The 19,752-nt window shown below is 35.2% G+C and overlaps 1 protein-coding gene across 1 annotated transcript in view; it reads right to left on the reverse strand.

Moving 5' to 3' along the window:
- LOC137653847 (uncharacterized) overlaps positions 1-19,752 on the reverse strand; it is an 829,144-nt gene that overhangs the window by 131,935 nt on the left and 677,457 nt on the right. Inside the window, exons 69-70 of the mRNA XM_068387498.1 lie at positions 18,270-18,398; positions 17,432-17,593 (exon numbers count right to left, since the gene is read on the reverse strand). Of these exons, the coding sequence (XP_068243599.1) occupies positions 17,432-17,593; positions 18,270-18,398 (291 nt within the window). The remainder of the gene's footprint in view (positions 1-17,431; positions 17,594-18,269; positions 18,399-19,752) is intronic.

Here is a 19,752-nt window from a genome sequence, read left to right on the forward strand (position 1 = left end):
TGCTACATCAACTAAGCATACGATATCTGTGATATCGATAATTTAATCAGTTCATATCTATACTTCACCAGAATTGGTCATCCGACCAAACCAGCTCCCTCCTATGATGGAGATGTTTAACTCTGTTGTTTTTAGACAATAAATACTTTTAAAGCTAATAAGATGTACTTCGTTATCCAGCTTTACACATCTTAAACAACACATACTCAATGTGTGCTTATAAAAGTAGCACACTTATAAATGGTGGCAGCGGTAACACACCTATAAAAGGTGGCAGCGGTTAAACTCTACGAATCAGAGAAAGATCTTCAAGTAACTATAATATTAAACTCTGACAATTAGAGGAAGATCTTCAAGACTTCAAAATAAAAGCTGTAAAACCAGAGAAAGATCTTCAAGAACTCAACGTTATCTACATGTATCTACAATTTTGACTAAGTAATATAGTCCATCGAAATATTTAACATTTAATGAATGTTATAAATATAAACTGATGAACTGGATCTTCAATCAACATCCAAGGAAACCCAAGGACTGACGTTCAACGTTTACAAAACATATCCAGGAAGCACTACATTCAACAGAAACTCGAACGATACATCGCTAACAAAACATCAAGAGAGAGAGAGAGGATGTGTCGACATCACACAGAACCATATATAAGCTAAGTACAAATTTTTTAATTCATTCCAGTTTGGGCAGTGAAGTGTAGTTATCACGAGTCGTTAGTCGATTATTACTGGGGTGAGTGATTTGCTAATCTTTTATTTCCTTTCATTAAAGGAAACTGTGTTCAACTCCGAATTCTCATCTAGAATTTTTTCTCTCTTTGTGCTAATTCCTTTTTCTTTCAGAAATTCTCGGGAAATGTCTTGGGATTAGTAACATTGTTTGGGGAATTTTATTATACATATGCGTTTACGCAGTGGACGTCTGTATTCATATAGATATTTTGATAGAATTGCAAGGGGTCGAAGAGATAGGAAAAGAAATACAGCAGTCATGACTCCCCCTGTGAGCTCTACCCCTGGACCTAGTGGCGTAGGCCAGACTAATCCTCCTCCAATTGTGACGCTTGTAAATGCCAGGTCAGCAATCCTTCCTTTTCAGTGTCGAGTCAATGGGTTCTTGCCACAAAATGTGGAGTCATGGATTTCATCCGTCGATGCCCATTTAAATGCCAAACAAATCGTAGACCCTTTTGTACAATTACAAGAAGCTAAAAGTTTTATAGATTTTTCTAAGGGGGATGCGAGTGCGTATTTAAGAGGTGTTTCATTTCAAGAAGCAGTTACCTGGGATGATTTCAAAGTTAGGTTACGCGCAGTCTACGGGGGTGAGGAAGCCTTGGATGTAGTATTAGCGTTACGAAATACACTTAATCAAGCCACTATGAATCGGCTTAATGTTATTGAGAGAGCAGCTCTCATAGCTGATAGGCTTAATGAATATCAGGACATTTTATGTAATTCCACTTGGGTTACTAGGGATAACATCTCCGTGAAAGATTTTTTACGATTAATGTATTTAACTTGCATGACACTTATGTTGCCTGAAGCTTTAGTGCGGTGTTTTGATAAGAAGTTAACGCCTGCAAGTACGGAATTGGATGTATATAAACAGATAAAGAAACACATGTCCAAGTGTCCAGATCTCGATCCCGTGTTAACTCAAGTTTTTGCAAAGAATGAAACAAAGCCACAAACAGTGAACGTAGTTAGTATTCAAGTAGCGGGAATGACGTGTTATAATTACAAACGTCAAGGTCACTTAAGCGCGGACTGCAGAACAAAATTCTGCTCGATTCATAACAGTGCAACTCATTCATACAGTCAATGTTACTCGCGTAAGACACAACAGAATCCCAGAAATACACAGTCAATTTCACAGTCAGTTCCATATGGAAATAAAAAGAAAAATCCTCATTTTAACAATAAGAAGAAACAACCAAATGTCAATGCAGTTCAGAGTCCAAAGCAAACAAACACTTCTTCGAATATCGCTGAGCCTGGGTCGTAAAACCAGACCTCGCAAGGTCAGACTAATTTTCAGAATGTGCAGAGCAAAGCAAATACCACATAGTTAACTCCAGAGGGGAAGAGAGTGATGTTGGGTCAAGGTCATTCATGTCAACATCAATAGTATTGAATAATCAATTTAATGTTTTATCAGATAATTGTGAGACAATAGATTTTCCTATGAAACACACGGCCGAATTAAGTAAAACAGTGCATGCTCCCATAGATTTGCAACGAATTCATACTATAATAAGCCAAAATGAGTTACGACCAACCTTATATGCTGTAAATTTAGAACACAAATCCTTTACGTTATTTTTTGACTCTGGTAGTCCACGTAATATCATGGATTTGAAGACACATCATTTGTTGTTTTCGAACTTTCCGATTGAAAAATCCGGAGTTAGACTCTCGGGTATAGGATATAATGAATTAAATGTCATAGGCATAACTCATGTTCAATTCAAAGTCGGTAAACGCAGTTTCCCGATACATTTGTTGTTGTAAAAAACATTAATATGTATCCAGCTGTAATTATATGATACCCATCTATGGGAAATCAAAACATTATCTTAGCCCCTGCCAAGCACAGCGTTTATATCAAAGGGAAATTCTATAAGTCTTCTAATACCTTAAAATCAGTTTTGGATAAAAAGGAGACGACAAATGTAACCGTAACGTACGTTGAAGAACCAATAACTTGTCTCACTAATAAAGAAATAATATACGCGACCCAGCAGAATTCTCGTTCACCCGTAATATCATCTTGCACGCAATATATCAAACCAAACGTACCTTCGAATTTAATAGTGCAAATAAAGAAAACATTACCGGGATCTGAAATATCAATCCTTTCCGACACTTTGAAAACTAACGGATTGTCTGTCACACAAGCTATTTATACAGTAGGCTCACATCAACAATGTAATATTGAAGTCTGTAATCCTTTAAATAACACTTTAGTAATTCACAAAAATCAACGTATCTTGGATGTAGAAGTTTATAAACATCGTATTCTTACCGTTGCTGAGATCAATCACTCTCAATCAGTTGCGGATGAATCCCTTTTGCGATCTATTAAAAATAAAATCAATAAAGACATTCAAGACGAAGAAATTCAACAGAAAATTTTTGGACATTTAACTAAATATCATGATGTTTTTTCCACTACGGATGGATCCTTAGGAAAAACAAATGTGATCGAGCATCAAATAAGGTTAAAGGACAAGCAGAAAATTATCTATGTACCCTCGTACAGACTCCCTATGAAATTCCAGAATGAAATAAATGATGAAGTAGGTAAAATGCTAGAAGAAGGAGTCATTAGGAAATCAAACAGCCCTTATAATTTTCCTTTAATAGTTGTACCGAAAAAAGATCGAACATGGCGTATCTGCGTCGACTTCCGTCGTCTAAACGAGGAGACGATCCCTGATCGATTCCCAGTGCCATGTACTGACGATATTTTGTCTTTGTTAGGTCAGAATAAATATTTTACCAGTTTGGACTTACTTAAAGGCTTTCACCAGATATCATTAGAAGAAGATAGTACGGATGCCTTTTGGTTTACGTTGTGCTCCTATAACATTTACAAGAATGATTAACATAGTGTTTGGAGACTTGTTAGGGGATATATTTCATGCCTATATGGATGATCTTGTAATCTTTTCCAACACCTTAGAAGAAACTCTACGTAAGTTAGAACTAGTACTACAGAGATTAAGACAACATAACTTAAGGGTAAAGATTAGTAAGTGTGAGTTTTTCAAAACAGAATTAATATATTTGGGTTTCATGGTGTCAAGCCAAGGTCTTAAAGTAGTCCATGATAAGGTGTCGGCTATACGTAATTTTCCCATACCTACTAATGTCAAGGGAATACAGCAATTTCTGGGTTGTAGTGGATATTACAGGCGTTTTATACGCAACTATTCAATAATAGCCGCTCCTTTAACTGATTTTACGAAGAAGGGCGTAGATTTCATATGGTCTGAGCAACATCAACAGGCGTTTAATACCTTGAAAGATGAACTGTGTAGTTCTCCTATCTTAAAATTTCCTGACTTCGGTAAGGAATTCTTCATTGCAACAGACGCCTCAGACTTAGGAGTAGGAGGGGTATTGCTTCAGCAATATGATTAACAATTTTTCCCGATAGCTTTCTATTTTCGAAAATTGAGAACTTCCGAAAGTAAGTATGCAGTAATAGACAAGGAAGGGCTAGCTATTGTTAATTCACTAGTGCATTTTAAGTTCATAATTTACGGTTATCCCGTTAAGGTTCTTACTGACCATAAACCACTAACAGAGTTCTTTAAAGGTTTCAACCACAGCCCTAAACGAACTCGGTGGCATTTGATCATTCAAGATTTTGGCGCAAGAATCGGGTATTTACCTGGGAAAGCAAATATCATTGCGGATGCATTATCACGCAACCCCGTGTCATCTTGTACGGAGCCTTTAGCTGAATTAATAGATATATCAACATCCATGCCTATTGTTAAAACGATATCTGAACAAGAAGATTTAGGCTGGAGCGCTGAATTGTTACAGACTGAGCAAAGAAAAGATCAGAAAATAGAAACAATTATAAATGCTTTGAAAGGCAATCATAAGGAAAAGGGATATATAAAGTATAAGCAGCAGAATTATATAATCAAAGATAATATTCTGTGTAGGACTGTGACAAGGAAAACCCGCAATACACCACATGTAACTAACGACCAGGTAGTAGTACCAATCTCACTTATTTCCACTGTCCTGAATTGGTTGCATTCAAATCCGTTACATGGACACCCGGGGTTCTCATTAATGTCACAGAAAGCCAAATCATTGTTTTATTGGCATACGATGCTTACAGATATAAAAAGACACATAGCTAATTGTCGCACATGTCAGGAAAACAAAGGGCATACGAAAACACCTGTCAGCCTAAGAGCTTATCCTGTGCCCAATCAACCCTTTGAAAGAATACATTTAGATTTGTTAACAGGATTTTACGAGTCAGACATAGGAAATAAGCACCTCTTAGTAATTATAGATGCTTTAACTCGATATACAGAACTAATAGCGCTTAAAACTAAAACTGCGATTGAATGCGCTAGGAAGTTTTACGAGTGTTACATTTGTAAACATGGAATTCCACACATGATAATCTCAGACTCGGGTGGTGAATTTAATAATCACTTTCTTACCTCATTGTGTGAATTCCTCAGCATAAAGAAAATAAATACTATGATATATCACCCAGAGTCGAATGGGCTAGTGGAAAGAGCAAATAGGAAGATATTAAATATATTAAGAGTAACACTAGGGGAATCACACCCCAACTGGGATATTGCAATACCGGCGGCACTGAGTACTCTGAATCATTCATATCATATATCAATTAAAATGTCACCGCATGAAGCATTGTATGGTACCCCAGTTAGAACGCCTTTCCATGTATTAACGCCTACATCTAATCTATCAAATCCTTTAAAAGAATGTATAAATGCAAGTATAAGTCGATATGATATCCTTCGAAAGAATTTAGAAGAATCACAAATCATAATGAAAAGGAATCATGATAAAATAGCGAAGCCAACTAAAACATATACCGTGGGTGATAACGTGTATATTCAAATCAATGTGCGCAAAGGACTCAATTATAAACTAACACCTAAGTTTGAAGGCCCATTTAACATTTCGGAAACATTAACGGCCAATAGGTTTAGAGTTCAAAACGTATCCCAACCTACGGATGAGAGAATAGTACCATTGGCTCACATAAGAAATTAAAAAGAAAAAAGAAAAGAGAGGGAAAGAAGTGAGGGAAAATTTTTTTTTATTTCATGTGATTAAAAGTTTTCTTCTTAATACAGGAGTAATTACATATATTTTTCTCGTTACAGGTTTCCAAGATGAATTTTTTGTTGTTGGGAGTGATATTGTTCGCTCAGACATTTTTCTCGTGTGGGATGAGCTCTAAAACTAAAAGTATAAATTTTAAATATGGCACTATAGTTGAAAGACAAGAAGACGTTTTTATTACATCAAGCAACGTAGTTGTAGAAGTGAATATGCAAGCAATTTTTCTTCAAGAGAATGATGTCACTAGCTTAAGAACCGCCATTTCAAGGTTTTCTGCCTCATTGGATGAGTTGCATAGAAGACATTTTCATTTGACTACAGAGAGTTTGCTTGGATCAACATTAAAAGTTGCAGAGATGCTATCTGATGACTTGAAAAATAAGACTTACGAGACAGGATCTTTGGCTTATAACCTTTTGATGTGGACTGTAGGACACGAACATAAAGAAAGACGAAATCCGTTTATTTATGCTGCATTAAACATCTTTGAGTCTGTTGCAAGTTTAGGTTTAGGAATTTCCAATCGTCTTAAAATTAGTAATCAAAATAAGAAAATTGAGTTCTTGACTCATGAAGATGAATTGATTATGTCAGAACTAAGGAATCAGTTAGCTTCAATCAATCAAATTATGGATTTAGTAAATGAACATTCAAATAATATCATTCAGATTATGGAAGTACAGGATTTGTTGGCAACGTTAACGTATTATGATTCAAAGATAGATCACATACATAACAGAATTGCACATTTCATTGAGAAATCCAAGGATTATGTAGAAGCTATCACGTTAGCAACTAAAGGTGTACTGTCGCCCCATTTGTTGCCTATAAATCACTTAAAGTTAATTCTGGAGAACGGAAGGGATAAACTAGGCTATGTTCCTTTGTTAGGCGAACGTAGGTTAGAATTTTATTACAGCCTAATTACAGTAAGCGTTGATAATAACAAGATTAGGATTACAATTCCCTTCGATTCTTCTGATGCCTGGCAATCTTACAGGATATCACCATTTCAGACTTTCATGACGAATCACTCAAATTCAGTAATATCCAGTTTGACAGGACACGTATTGATTTCCCCAGACAAGGAAACATATATGGTCATTAAAGATTTAAATAAATTAACTCACTGTTCAGACGCAATGGATAGAAAAATATGTACAGCTGACTCATTTGAATTCCATAAAAACTTAATGGATTCATGCGAGTTAGGTGTAGTGCTAGACGGTGCTCTCTCTCATACAAGTGAAAATTGTCTGGATAAGCTTTATCCCTTTGACAATAATGAGTTCAATTGCAGACTGAACAATGGCTCGTGGATACGATACAAGGACGGCTTCAATGTATCATGCCCTGACGGATCCACGTCTTTCGCCCACATCTTCGTTGCAGCAGATGGTTGTATCGGGACTTCCCCTAATTCCATGGTGACTGGTCTACGGACACTCATCAGAGAACGAGCCTACTTCGCGAACTTCACGTGGACCTCTACAATGCCAGCACTACCTCTCCCGTACAACAGACAAGTTGCCAAGCGATTGATGAAATTAACCGAAATGGACCACCTGTCACCGACTTATAAGGAAATTCTTCACCCCATACTACTAGCAGGACTGGGTATCACGGTGATGATATTTATCGCTGTGAACATCCTTGTTTGGCGTAGGTTACAGCACAGCAGGAAGCTAAAACAGAACGTTTCGCCATGTCCAGACAAAACTCCTTATTTAATTCAGTTTAAAGCCGTTTGAAGTGGCCACCTCATTCGATAAAGGAGTAAAATGTTGGAATTAGAATTGTAGGAAAAGCTGTTAGTACGCTAGTAATATGTAAATGAGGAAATTTTTTAACTTTCCATGGTTAAAAATACATTAAAAAAAAAAACATTTAAAAAAAAAATATAAATAATTTTTTCTCTCGGCATCTAATAAAATATGTAAGCCGGAATGTTAAAAAGAAAAAAGAGAAAAAAAAATAAAATTAACAGAATCTATGGGCATCTAATAAAATATATGAGCCCTATATATAAATATATATATATATATATGTACGAAACCGTGGTACGTGTACGTACCAGGAATTCGTGTTTGTGCACTTAAAAATTAAATTTTTACCAAGGTAACAAATATTTTTATTAGTTACCGTATTATGTTAATCTATGTTTCTGACAAAGGTAACAATTATTCTTTAACGAGTTACCGAATCATATGTATGTCAGTAGTTTTTTTTGGTACCATATAATCATTTGCTAGCAATGTACCATATATATGATCTTTATTTATCATGCATTTTTTTTCTTTGCTTTGGTAATATCTTTTCATATGCATTATTGTTATTATTTTTTGATGGGCCTATTTGGACATTCGTCCTCGTTTGCTTATGGCTAAAGTTAAACAAAGAATAATACATATATCCAGTCAGCCTAGTAAACATGTTTTGGCTTGTTGTTAAATTTTTTTTTTGAAAAAATTGAGATAGCTGGCCGAGCTAATGTAATAAATGAAATAATTGTTATAACATGTTTAAAACACATGACGTAATATGTCATTTTGGATGAAGATGCTAGCCGTGAGATTTGCTGTAGTCACTAAAATCATAAACAGGATGCACAATGCAGCCTCGGTAATGTAACATTTTTCTTAAACGTCAACACCAATGCATCAGTGTGTGAAAGTTTGTGACGTCACCGGATGCAGGTGTCTTCCGAGATTGTGTTAAAATTGCTACATCAACTAAGCATACGATATCTGTGATATCGATAATTTAATCAGTTCATATCTATACTTCACCAGAATTGGTCATCCGACCAAACCAGCTCCCTCCTATGATGGAGATGTTTAACTTTGTTGTTTTCAGACAATAAATACTTTTAAAGCTAATAAGATGTACTTCGTTATCCAGCTTTACACATCTTAAACAACACATACTCAATGTGTGCTTATAAAAGTAGCACACTATATATATATATATATATATATATATATATATATATATATATATATATATATATATATATATACAGTATATATATATATGTATATATATATATATATATATATATATATATATATATATATATATATATATATATATATAGCATGAACCCACAAAATCATGTAGAAAATCTTGGAGTGTTGTTGCCAAATAATTCCTTCCTTTAACAGCAACATTAGATTATTTCGACATTAGTCTTGTTCCAGTAACTGATGGAAGAAAGAGTAGTTTCAATTATGGTTCAATGTTGTAGACTATATAAAAAAAAAACACCATACATGGGTTATACCCACCTGAAGGACATTAGAGAGAGAGAGAGAGAGAGAGAGAGAGAGAGAGAGAGAGAGAGAGAGAGAGAGAGAGAGAGATAAAATTGTTTGAGCTTACTCTAGTTAATGAAGTAATCTACCAGCACATAAACTCCTTTTTAGACATTTATGCATATCTAAATTTTGTTTATCGTTATTTTGCAATGTTTCCATTAGAAATGATTGTATTATACTTCCAGAAGCTCATCGTTGTTTTTCAGATGCTATATTAACTGCTAAAAACGTTTTTCAGCTTTTAGATATTTATAGATTGCAGCATTTTGTAATACGTAAGGATAACTCAACTGTAAAATATTTCCTAAATTATTCAGATTCAAGGTGATGCGCCGTTAAAATCTTTAGACCCTAAGCCACTTGCCCTATATTCATGTGTGTGTGTTTTTTTTTTTTTTTTTTTTTTTTTTTTTAATTTTTTTTTTTCGCCGTCTGTGATCTTGGCTTGGAATGGTTAGCGGTGACATTTGAACTAAAATTTTAAACATATCCAGTAAAATCTGTACTAAATTGCTAATTCAATCTTTATCGCAAGAGCTTTGTCAATTTGATAATTATCGATGTTGTATAGCAAAATTGGCGATAGTTATTACAGGGTAACATATAGATAATGGGATTATTTTGTTAGATTCAGATGCTTATCCAAATAATGGGTGATTTTTTGGGGAAAAAAATAGATTTCATTAGTGAGTCGTCTTTTGGGCGTTTGGAGGATTTGCTTCCTTAAGGATCCGTAAACCAACATTTGTCTGGCTCGATATAGTAAGATCTTTATATCTTGTAGTCCTTTATATATCTTCAATGCTCTGTAGGAAATTTACCCGGTTGCTTTAAAATCAGCCAAGATATTTTCGTTAACTAGAATACTGATAAAGTAATGGGATATATATTATTTAAAGAAAAAAAAAACCTGAATTACACCACTTATTCATGGAAAATAAAAAGATGAAAAAAAAACTTATTCATGGAAGGATGCTTCACAATTCAAGTTTTTATTTTTTTGGTTAGATGGAGATTGTAAAAACGAAGATTGAGGGAAATGAAATACAGTCTCCAAATGCCTTATTCCGGAATCCAGCTGCTAACGAATATCTTGTCTTGGCTTCACACAATTATCAAATAGTTCCAGGTTGGAATGGTCAAGTGAAGGTGTTTCCTGCTGCCTCTCGGGAGAGATTTCTTTTATTGAGGGACAGTGAGAAGCTAAGAACCATATTTGGAGGTCGAAGACGAGCACCGAGACGGAAAGGCATTCATTTTAAAGATAATGAGAATGAATATGAATGATAGAAAAGAACACAAATGTTAAATAAATAAAACAGAGGAACACAAATGTTAAAGAATAAAGACCTAACTTGACATGTCAGGGGATAGAGGAAGAAGCTGAGAAAAAAAAATCTAAAGAGTGAGGGCTAATATTTAGGAATCAAGGGGTATTGCTCCTCAGCTGTGTGATTTAGTGATTAAAAGGACAATCAAACTTTTATTTCCCAGATATTTTAATATTTGGTGGTTTGACTACTACCCTGATAGGCTAAAGAGCTGGTATGGATAGCTATATCTCGAACAATCCGAACAAGAGCTTCACGGATAGTAATGAGTTTTTAGCTTGTTAAGCGGTCATCTACCTGGAGTAATTCACCCGGTCAATAGACCCACATCCAACACCACATAGCTGTGCTAATTCGGGAACTTGATCAATGTAAATAGGGACTTTACCATACAGAGTTAAGCCTATTTGAATCAAGATTATAAGACCTTTGTGCATGAAATTGATAAGAAGTTAGTTTGATCTCCAAGCTGGGAAATTTCTCAAGATAAAGCTACTAGCAATTATATACGTAGGGCCTAATCATTGATAAGTTACAGTCAGGGTATAAGAATGGGGAATCGTTTTGTGCTTATGCTATCTCCAAATGTATTTTTCGGGCAAATTAGAGGAGAATACATTTTGGGAAAATAAGTATATCATAGTTTCATGACAAAATCACTGAAAATGACTTTCCCATTTCCTTAGTGTTGGACTGGCCGGGGCAGCAGGTGAAGAGGAAACTGCTCCCCACCCCCCACCCTTCCCTGGAAAGTTTCTACTTGGCCCCTCCTACGAAATAAAAAGCAATTAAAAAATAATACATATATATATATATATATATATATATATATATATATATATATATATATATATATATATATATATATATATATATATATATATATATATATATATATATAGTATATATACTATATATATATATATATATATATATATATATATATATATATATATATATATATATATATATATATATATATATATATATATTCTTCCAAAGCTGGTCTAGTGTGGAGTAAACATTTTATTCATGTATTTCATTTGTGAATTTACGAGGTGTATAGCCAGCTTGTAAGGTGAGCTCCTCTCACGTAGGTATAAGTAAGTGTGTGTAAATTACGTAAGACTTTCGTCATTCATTTCGTTGTATTTTTCAGTCAAGTCAGTATATGGAAATTTACATTATTTGCAAGAATTAATTTTTTATTTCACATATTTTGTTATGAAGTCTTATGCAATCTCGATTAAGTGTGCTGAACGAACCATACGAGGTATGAGCGAGGGCTTGTGAAATTTTTTTATGTTTTCATGAGGTATTACATCATGTTTGTGAGAAATTACGCATCTGATGAAAGATTTCCCCTGAGTGTCGGTGCCATCAGTAACCAGTAGGAAATCGTAAAACTGGTAAAGTTGACCACGGAATATTTATTAAAATGTGAGAAGATGCAGCGGGAGTTCCTCTCGTTGTTCAACAAGAAGAAAGTTGAAGTGTGTAAAGGAGGTCCACCACCTATTGCCAAAATCATCCCTCCTGCTGGGCCCGACAAGACGCTTACTGATGCGCTGTTCCTGTACACCCGACCTGGAGAAGAGATGGGGTGAATTTCTACGCCTACCGACTCGCAAGAGGTTGCACTCGCATGTGAAATGGAGAAAGAAGAGGAGGATAAAAAGAGGAAGAATAAAGAATCCAAAGCCAAGGATAGTTTACGCCCATTATTATCTCGACCATTCAAAAGCGTACCAAAATACCACGAATGAACTTTATCAGCGAGGATGACAGTTTCGATTTCGTTGGCTAAGCCACATATAAATCTAACATTTTTCCAAACTATGTAATATTTCATGATATGAAATGTGTGTGTGTTCCCTAATAAAGATATAAGATGTGTTATGTTTCCATTATCCTTTACTTCACTGTATCAAGTTACAATTGATAATAAACTTATCTTGTAACTCAGCATATGTATGATAACAAAAACTGAAACCTTCTCAGTAGAAATTCTGAATAATCGGTATCTCTTTGTTTGTATCCAAGTTGAAATGGACTAAATCAACAAAGTATGTATTATGAAATGGATAACAGCCAACCCTAACCCACTGTACCTCTCCCATTTAAGGTAATGAGATAATTATATGTTTTAATGAGATGAGGCAAAAGGACAGTAGTTGTGCCTCAGAATTGGTCTAGTGAGGTATGAAATGAATACCCCTGATATCGAATTCGCTCTGAAGAATACAGTGGGATATAAAGGGCATTTGTTCAGCTACGTATCGAGTGACTATTTGCTGGCTTCAAGATACCCTTGATAAGACCCTTGTCTCCTACCAGTACCGGGAAGTTGGTCACTGAACAGTATTCATAATACAGTGGTCACCATTTAAGAATATATTTTTTTTTCCTTTTGGGTATGTCGCCCAAAGATCATTCGGTATATTTTACTGATTTTTTTACGAAGGTATTCCAACATTAAGTGTTTTACCAATAATATACTGGTGCAAACTTACAATTCGTCTTTGTGTGCGTTCTATAGCCTATTTTTTACACCTGTAACTTTAAACGGTGTTTGTGGAGCCCTGAGGAAACTGAGAGAGCATTTATTGTCAACCGATTTAACCCTTTAACCCTGGATAGGTACGCTCCTCGGACACCCCTTTAAGGGTATACTCTGTCGCGCGCGACCCCGACTCCGAAAAAAATTCAGGAAAAATTTAGTTATGCATCAATCTGTATTGTTTGACTTGCTAAAAATACTTCAAAGAATGCTAAAAACTACTGAAAATATAAATGATACCCCTCTACAAAATAACTATTTATTGGAAATATATTAAAAATTTAAGTATACAAAAAAAAAGACAACGTAAATATTCACAAAAAAATAGAAATATACATATACACATAAATCCCTCTAGGGACACCTTCTTAGATGGCAAAGCAAGAGCGTGTAATTGCTGGAAATGAGTTGGACCCATAGAAGTCAAGATCTGAAATGAGAAAAAAAGGGTAACTTTTTTTGGCTAAAAAAATTTGTCCAAATTTCATGAATTTTTTTGGGTACCCAAATGAAATAGGAAGAGGCTAATTTTTTTATAGAATAAACTCATATTATCCTAGAACAGAAATACATAATAAAATGTGCACTAAGATGTAATTTACTGTTATATCAGGGGCGAAATCTAAAGGTCATTTTTTGACGGCCTAGTTTCACAATGTAAATTTCTTATGAAAATCATTGTATCTCCTATAAAATATGATATTTATGCATTAAAATATACCAAAATATCACGAATTCTATACAGAACAAGAATATATAGAGATATGCCAACTTACCTTTCGGGTATGTCAACAAAATGGCCGCAGACCGCAACAACTCTTACAGCCCAATCTACCACTTGAAATGAAGAATGGGGTTGCAAACTCCATATTATCATCAACATCTCTTTTTAACTCCATTAGAAGTGTGTTGATGACATCCATGCCGAGGGAATACTGCCTGCTGGCCATTATTGAAGATAAATTCAAAATAAATAGAAAACAATCAAATTTGCAAAAAATAAAAAAAATTCAGAAATTAGCATTTGAGGGAAAATGGACCTCATGGCAATATATGGCATCTAAGCCAAAACCAATGTCATGCAAGTGGTAGACACACCATCCATCCACACTTTCCAACTATAAAGAACCAAACAAGTATCAACACTGTTCGACAATTTATAATTATGTAATAACTTTGCTGTTTGATCACTGTTTGATAAAGGTATGTCAGGGTCGAGGTCGACCCCTGGGGGGGGGGGGGGGAGTAAAAAAACGGGGAAGGAGGGAAGTTAGACGAAAATCAATCCTAAAGCAGACAATGGCATGTAGACTAGTCACCCCTTGCAGGTCGATCACTTCCATATTCGAGACAGCTGATGATTTATGGGGAAAAAACAGGTTTTGAAAATGCTGTAGGGGTCGCATACGACCCATCATACCTTTCCAGGGTAGGAAAATGACTTGACAGTATTTCTTTACTACTTGGTTCACCATAATTTGCGGCCCTGTATGTACATCTGGAGATATACAAAACATGAATTATCAATGAGGACTGGTCAGGTGATAATAAACAGGTTCTGCCCCAGATGTTGCAGTTGGGAGTTAGATTAGTGTAACTATTTTATACTAAATGGTGGGCAAGTATTAATTTAACGTTTGATAGGCAAGTCAACGAAAATAAACTTATTGTTTGCAGAAACACAGGGAGTGATAACCATCGATCAAAACCGAAATGTCTATTGTGATGTCAGGGCATAATCTGTAAAGGTTTTTAATAGCGTAAAATGCACGTGTTCTTTATGAAAATAAATGCTTGTTCACACAGTGTAAGTTTAATAGGACGAACAAAAAAAATCACGAAAAAAGAAAATATGGAGCTTCGTATGGCAATGGAGAATGTGTATAAAAATATTTCGGTAAAATTCCGCTTATTCTCATAATTACAGTGCAATTAGTAAGAGTATCTCAATATGGGAAAAATAGGGATCTGAAGAGAAAAAAAAACTATATTTTTTCTGCTATCGTAAATTTGAATAATTATAACATTTTAAATCAAATATTGAGGAACGGCATCTGTAAAGATGCTATAAATCACTAATCCGGGTGTTGTCACATGAGCTTTACAGCATAACAACCCTTATTAGTCACCATAAGTGCGAACACAAATCATTTGCACATCAGATATACGGACACTTACTTCCGTTTTTCTTTGTTTTGGTAAGAATTTCATCATGCCAAGAAGGAAAAACTACAAGACATTTTATTTCCACAATGAAGAAGTGAATTAGCTCTAGTAAGAGTTCAGAAACGTATATTCTCGGTGATACTAGCACAGTTAGTGAAGGGGAGAAGTGTCATTGAGGAAGAGGAAGACCAGGAGCCTAAAGAAGAAAGATATTGAACAAAGGGATCCTAATTTGTGATTAAATTATGATATATAAGATAGTTTTGGGTTATTTGTACTAAAAAAGGAATATATTAACATTGTCATTGAATAAATACAAAGAAAATCTTTGAACGGCCGTATCTCAAAACTATGATGATTGAACTTCAAATTCCTACTTCTCCCTTGATTTTAAAGCTGTAGTATTGAAACTTGGTTAGAAAAAGTTAACAGAAAAAAAAATTAATCATTCCCCTTTTTCCAATAGCTTTTTAATTTCTTTCTTACTTTTTTCCTAATTTTCATGGTTTATTTTTTTTTTTTTTTTTTTACAAAATTGAAAGAAATCCCCAGATCTTATTATTAATCACTTTCGTGATAAATCGCACTGGCGTCTCAAAACCGATCAAACACGAAAATCACACACAGTTTGATGTCCCAAATCAACCTATTAAATGGTAGGAATGTCAAAGCACTGTCGTTTAAAAACGACATTAGGCGGCCGGCTCCTTCATTGTATGAATAAAAAGAAATATATTCTGTAATACATTTTTTTTTATTTACCTATGTATTTTAGTGTGTCCTTGTGTGTATATGTGTGTGTGTGTGTACGTTAACCCTCACTATACTAGTAGCAAATACTGTGGTTGCGTCATGTTTGCACACGACTGTGTGATTTATTATATTTTGTAAAGTAACAAACCACAACGTTCCTGAAGAGCCAATATTTGTAAACAAAACATCATTTAACTTGGAGTTCGGACCCAGTGACCTCCATCGCCAACCACGTGGTACGTGTCTACATAACAGATACTAAGCAATGACCTTCACATGATACACACGTCATTTGCATGTCAATTCCATTGTTGATAAACAAATAGCATCGACCTTACAGGCGATATTTGTAAACAAAAATAATTTAACTCGGATTTCAGACCCTGTGACCGTCCCAGAAGCTCGCGCGCGCGCGTTTGTGTGTGTGTGTGTGTGTAAGACACAGGCTCTTGTGTTTGGCAGCCCGTAAAAATCCTGGAAGCTACGTGGTACGTATCTTCATAATAGAAACTGAGCAAATGATCTTTACAGGAAACATGTATACAAACACACGTTAATTGCATGTTTAATCTGTTGTTGATAAATAAACAACGACCTTGAAACTATATTTGTAAACAAAACATCATTCAACTCAGAGTTCGGCCCAAGTGACATTCCATGGAACCACGTGGTGCCTATCATCATAACGGAAACTAGTGAACCTTGGCAGGCTCCATTCTGAAAGGTCAATGGATTGAGCAGCTATGGAAAACAGTGTACTACTGAGATAATTCTGGTGCTACTTGTTAAATTTAGGAATCCTCTTAATGATGAATAACAGTAGTATATACTGTCATTGTATTAAATGTGTTCATGCAATGCATATGACAGATAAAGTATTATCTGTCAAATGCATTGCATGAACACTAATCTCCAGAATGGTAATACTTATTTTCAAATGACTGGTATCTCTTGTTGATGTAAATTTCATGGTGAATAAGTTCCAGTACACAAATGAATAATAATTACTCAGAAAGAGCTATGAAAAAAACATAGCATCAGCAATGTTTACTCTTTTCTCAGCATCAATTTTTTAACTATAAATGCTACATGAATACTTTAAAAAAATATTTTGGAAACAAAAATCCTAAATAGCTTTATCTTAATGTGGTATCATTGACAGATATGAATCTTTAGACCTACTCTAATTATTTTACATTTCTAGTTTATAACATCATATAAAAAATCAGTTTGGACACCTTATTAATTATTCAGGTCTAAGAATGGAGTCATCTCTGGACATCCTATCTAAAAACCAAATCTCTAACAAGTATCCTACATGATCCAACCAAATATCAACTTCACAGATAAAAGTTTGTAGGTTTCTGACCAAACAACAACATACAAAGATAAACACCACTAAAAACTCCCTTAGGAAAAACAGTTACTTCTCACCGTCACAACATTCATAGCCAAGCTCAAATCTGCCATGGTAAACGAGGGAGTGGATGCCCATGCCATGTGCCCATGTCGACCTCTTTCACTCACAATGGTATGGAAGATGGTAAGGCCGTGCAAGAGTCGGTAGGTGGCAGACTCATCATCAGCCTCAAAATCCTATTTCATGGTTCAAAGTTCATTAGTAAAACAGTAAGTCCCCCTTGGTAAGAGCTTTCATCTGTAGAACTTTCTAAGATTAAGAATGGGCGAGTGTAATAAATAAAAAATACTTTTGATATATGCGAAACAGAATACTGTATAAATCAATTTTAAAAGTATTTTATCATGCAGAATTAGCTGTAAGAAATTTTGATGAATATGTAAGCAAGCTCAGTAATATTAGCAAGATCAGCTGACTGAATACAAAGGAGAATAAGAGGTAGGGTGTTGTGAGCTGTCTGCCAAAGTTAACTATGGTGAACTTGAAAACTTAACTCAGTTTAATAACCCACTCTTTGAGCCAACCTCTCAATAATGTAGGAGACTTAATGTAGATATTTAAGCAGTTAATAAATCCATTAAAAGACATTGGTTCACATACTGGTACACAATCGTCAAATTATTATAGCAAAAAGAAATATTTCACAAAATGCTAAACTATTATTGTTTACCTATTACAGTTTGATGTTAGACAAAAAATTCAGTGAATACAAAATTTAGATATCTCAAGCAGAAAAGATATCAAAATTTGAATGACAAATTTGAGAAGACATCAATCACCAAGAGAATAGATTAATACTATAGAGGAGTATGAGATAATACAGTATTTCTAACAGACAACACATGCACTAACTTCCTCATCAAAATACAGTGACTGAGCCTGTCGAACAAGAGCCAAGTTGACTTCCTTTAGTGCCAGATGGGCATCACCCGGGGCGTCCACGTAGACCTTCTCTACTGCTCGCAACAATGACACTGGAAACTGCAATAAAATCTAAATGTTTCAGATGCAATTTTTTAGAATAGCACGCTTATTTCAAGTAATTTGAGTTTTTTGTAACTATACAAACCTGAGTCCTTTAATAGGGGTATGACCTCAGCAAAAATGAAATTGTTATCAAAAACTTGATGAGGTAGTTATAACTACCAGCAGGTAGCAGGAAAGCCCTGCTCGTCTGTCAGTACTACGGTACTCTGGTTTGTATAATTAGAAAAATTACAAATTTCTTTTAAAATTTGTGATTTGTTCTCACATGAACACATACCATCAGCCTTTAATAAGACATTCTTTTAGGGAGGAAGTCCCTATGAACCAAAATCTGGCTAGTTTAACTTTTCCTGGAAATGTCAGAGCACTTGGTCCTGTATAGGAGTGATGCTTCCAGGAATGATCCTGAGTGTTCCATTGTTCTGGTTTCAAGTGCACACAAGTTTGTGGGAACTTCCCTGTGCATGGATGGATCACGAGGGGAAATAACAAGTGACATGTAATTTCGAGCCTGTGAGCACATTGGAGCATCTACGGTAGTCTAAGGGTCACAAGAATAACTATCAAGCTGTGACCAATCATGCAGTAACCAACCATGAAGAGACCAACGATTGTATTCTCAATCATACTCACATTAGAAAATGTCTCAGTTTGGTACAGGACCATGTAGTGATAGTGTAAGACTGAAAGGCTTGGTACCGAGTACCAAGTTACCTTCCTAGTCTTGGTTGGTTTTAAGTATCCTTCTCTCTCTCTCTCTCTCTCTCTCTCTCTCTCTCTCTCTCTCTCTCTCTCTCTCATCAGGAAAAGAAGGGCCAGCTTCTGATAAATCTAATGAAAGAAAAGCACACACTCTTCTTCTTGCCAACCTTCGTCAGGGTCTTGAAAACCAATGATGACACTCCTACGGAGGAAGAGACCTCAGGGGTGAAGCAGGAGTCGCAAAAACACCGCAGAGAGGTCTTAGAAGTTCTGGGAGCAGCAATTAATCTTCTCCCATTGATGGAACACCTTAAATAACAAAGGAACACCAACTTCGTGAGGTTCAAGTTTTCGTTATATTGTACAGCTACACATATACAGGCGTGAGGTTCAAGTTTTCGTTATATTGTACAGCTACACATATACAGTAGATGATTGCGAACTAAAGGTACAAGGGTGATGAGATTACACATTTGTGTCTTCATATGGAACAACTGCATGTCCTTGCACTTTTCAAATGATTTAATGACGTTTATCTGCAGGTAACAGCTTGTCCACAACTTACTTTTTTATTCTAAAAAGAGATACAAAATTAGAACAGCCGAAAATTTGAGAGGCAGCATGACCAGGTGTGTGAGTGTTTAGC

Source organism: Palaemon carinicauda, chromosome 14 (genome assembly GCF_036898095.1).
Source record: "Palaemon carinicauda isolate YSFRI2023 chromosome 14, ASM3689809v2, whole genome shotgun sequence".
NCBI lineage: Eukaryota > Metazoa > Arthropoda > Malacostraca > Decapoda > Palaemonidae > Palaemon > Palaemon carinicauda.